The sequence below is a fragment of the Neltuma alba genome, unplaced genomic scaffold (genome assembly GCF_004799145.2).
Source record: "Neltuma alba isolate B1F8T4 unplaced genomic scaffold, ASM479914v2 tig00013682_pilon, whole genome shotgun sequence".
Taxonomy (NCBI): domain Eukaryota; kingdom Viridiplantae; phylum Streptophyta; class Magnoliopsida; order Fabales; family Fabaceae; genus Neltuma; species Neltuma alba.
This window is the reverse complement of record NW_021637848.1, coordinates 18,910-21,772: the sequence shown is the minus strand read 5'-3', so window position 1 is coordinate 21,772 and position 2,863 is coordinate 18,910. Positions and strand designations below refer to the sequence as shown.

Sequence of the window (2,863 nt, the reverse complement as noted above, 5' to 3'; positions counted from 1 at the left end):
GCATGGACTACGAGATACAGTGGCAAATCTCTCCTTAGATACTAAAACCATTACAGTGCCCCAAACCAAATTGCACTTGTCTCTGTGACATAACTTGCTAGTTTCATGACCTATATACATAAATAATTAAAAGAAAGAAATGAAACAAGAATTCTGGTGATCTAAGATGACGACAGTTTATTACTCAAACTCGTTAAGAGTAGCAATACAGAATACTGAATGAATCCCAATATTTTTGTCAAGGTAGTTGGCTAAAGGTCAACTAATAAATGGAATGATGGAATCATATACCATAGCAGTCAATCGAAACAGGGACACAACACCTCTCAGAAATTTCCTATCACATGTATTGCCGCGGAAAGCACATAGATGCCTCTATATATCTCTATCTATCAATGTTTATATTCACAAGAAACCCAAAAGCCAGGACCGAAGGGATAAAGTGGTGATTATCAAGCGCAGGAGACGGAGGAAACGGCGAGAGGATAGAGGAAGGTGTTGGCGTACTGAAAGGAGAGAGTAGCGCCGACGGCTAAGGCTTTGCCGTCATTGAGGAGGCAGTCATTGTAGCGAAGACGCTTGAACACCTTGGGGTTTATCAGACGCACCGAGCTGAACCACCCACAGCTGACGTGGATGCCGGAGATATCGCACCCGCTCCCACACATGTTGGTCACCTCCACCGTGTACGTCGGAACCCCACTCGCCAGCGGCGCCGTCGACCCCTGCCTTATCACTATATCTTCCTTCCTACATTTCTGGTCACCCCACATCCTGTTCACCTCCTTCTTTGCACTCCCTATTCAAATCCACACAACTTCCATGTTCACGTTCTATACTTTGAAAACAAAAACAAGGCAAAGTAAACTGTTCCATTAACTAATCATAATCACCTCCAAGAAGCCTGCGATGAGTGGAGAGTGTAATGGTGTGGGTTCCTTCTTCCTGAATACCCAGCCAGGTCGTTATTATACCAGCTCTTCTGCTACTACTCATATCTGATATGTAAACCATGAGCATCATTAGAGTGCATAAAAACAAAAGAGTTACGAATCAAGACGAAGAGAAGGATGACTAAAAATCTTCGAGACGTAGAGAAATACGAACACACCGGCGAAATATGCAAGCAGTCCCAGGAACAATATCGATGATGCTGCCATGACAACGATCCCTGGAATGGAACGCGTTTCCATTGCTAACAGAAGGAAAAGGACACTCCGTGAGTGATACGGACCGCTATATATAAGGCGCCACGAGAGAAAGAAGATCATAGAATGATAGAAATGAAGATATGCGTGAAGGACAAGGCTGACTAAAGTACGGATGATAGTATGTGCAGATAACACTCGGACAAGACTCCGTTTTTCATTTCTCCACAAAAATACAAGATTTTGAAATATTGCAGCAGTGATTTAAAAGATGTCACATCACACATCAACCCGGCAATAAGCAGCCGTCGATCCAAACGTTAAAAGAAATCTGTGACTATTTTTTACCAGTATTTACTGAGTTGTCAGTCACGGGGCAAAGAAGAAACTGGTGAATGAAATATGAAGAACTGAGAGAAAGAGAAAGATCATATTCAAACCAACAAGAATATTAAGTGATTAATAAATGGCATTCAGGAAGGATCCAGCTTGCATTAGCATCAAAAATAAACCCACAAGGTCTTTGTCAAACTTTCAATCAAGTGACTGAGAGAGGAAAATTCTCTGAGCAAGAACATCGAGAGTGGCCGGGGAAAGCGTGTGGAAGACGAGCGAAACAGGGTGTTAGCTGGAAAGTTTTGAACAAAAGGAGAAGCATGGGGAATGCAGGAGTTGGAGCAGCCAAAAAGTGAACGCGTGAACAGCGAAGGCATAGGCGAAAAAGCAGGGTACGTCACAGAAAAGAGAAGAAGAGGAAGGAGACATGGAAACAAAAGCACCTGCGAAAAATGCAAGACAGAAGGAGAGTCCAAGAGACAAAAATAGGTAGCAGAGCAGGGCCAGAAACGACAAAACATATTCTAGAATCCTCAAAAAGTCCAATATCCTCCTTAGTTGCATTTAATAGTGAGATACAAACAGAGGTTCAGTTCAGAGAGATAGAGAGAGAGAGAGTGTGTGTACTTTTGAAGACGAATGGCCTGAGCAGCAGAGGGAGGAGAAGAAAGAGCAAGGCTCTGGTTTTGCTCTCGGACGGAGTGAAGCTGGCGGTCTCAACTCAACTCGTATATTTGAAGAGGGGGTGAAGAATCGACCAATGATGAGACTTGCGACGCAAGATAGTCAGAAAATTGTAACCATGGTTAGAGCGCACGTGGGGTTTGTTAACCTTCCATGGTTACTTCTTAATAATAACGTAATGTCAACGCTCTATTAATTAATTTGGTTTCTTTCTTTCTGTCCCTAAAATTTCATGACCATAATTTTTAACGTAGTTCAATTTGATTTGGAGTTTTCTATCCATTATAACTTCCTAATATTTTTAAATTTGTTTCTTTATGGAGTATCTATCCATTCTATTGTGAAAGATTAGAATTTCCTATTTTTGTTATATATCAATTCCCATGGTCCGAAGGAAGAAATACTGACAAGCTTTTTCTTTGAAATTTTTTTTTTTAAAAAAAACTGATGGAAATCTGGACTTGAGTGAATACGAGTCCGACCCGGCTGTGTCATCATTTATCATGACATATTGCTTGTGTCCACACCGGGGTATCTCCGTCGTCACCATTCGCCAAGTTGCCATTTCTCTTTCACTCGCACATGTTGAATAATGCTCCTTTTAATTATAAATATAAGACTTATTTGATGATGTAATTTACACTACAAAATAAGTTTACAAAATGAGTCTTATATTTAGAATTGGATAAATATCA

The 2,863-nt window shown here is 40.9% G+C and overlaps 1 protein-coding gene across 1 annotated transcript; it reads right to left on the bottom strand.

Moving 5' to 3' along the window:
* Positions 1 to 452: 452 nt before the first annotated feature.
* On the bottom strand, positions 453 to 1,166 carry LOC114738770 (TPD1 protein homolog 1-like). Its single transcript, XM_028926836.1, has 3 exons — positions 1,112 to 1,166; positions 894 to 998; positions 453 to 799 (listed from the first exon to the last, which is right to left on the bottom strand). The coding sequence occupies exons 1-3, from the start codon at positions 1,158 to 1,160 to the stop codon at positions 453 to 455; spliced, it is 501 nt and encodes a 166-aa protein (XP_028782669.1). The 5' UTR covers positions 1,161 to 1,166.
* Between the last annotated feature and the right edge of the window lie 1,697 nt (positions 1,167 to 2,863).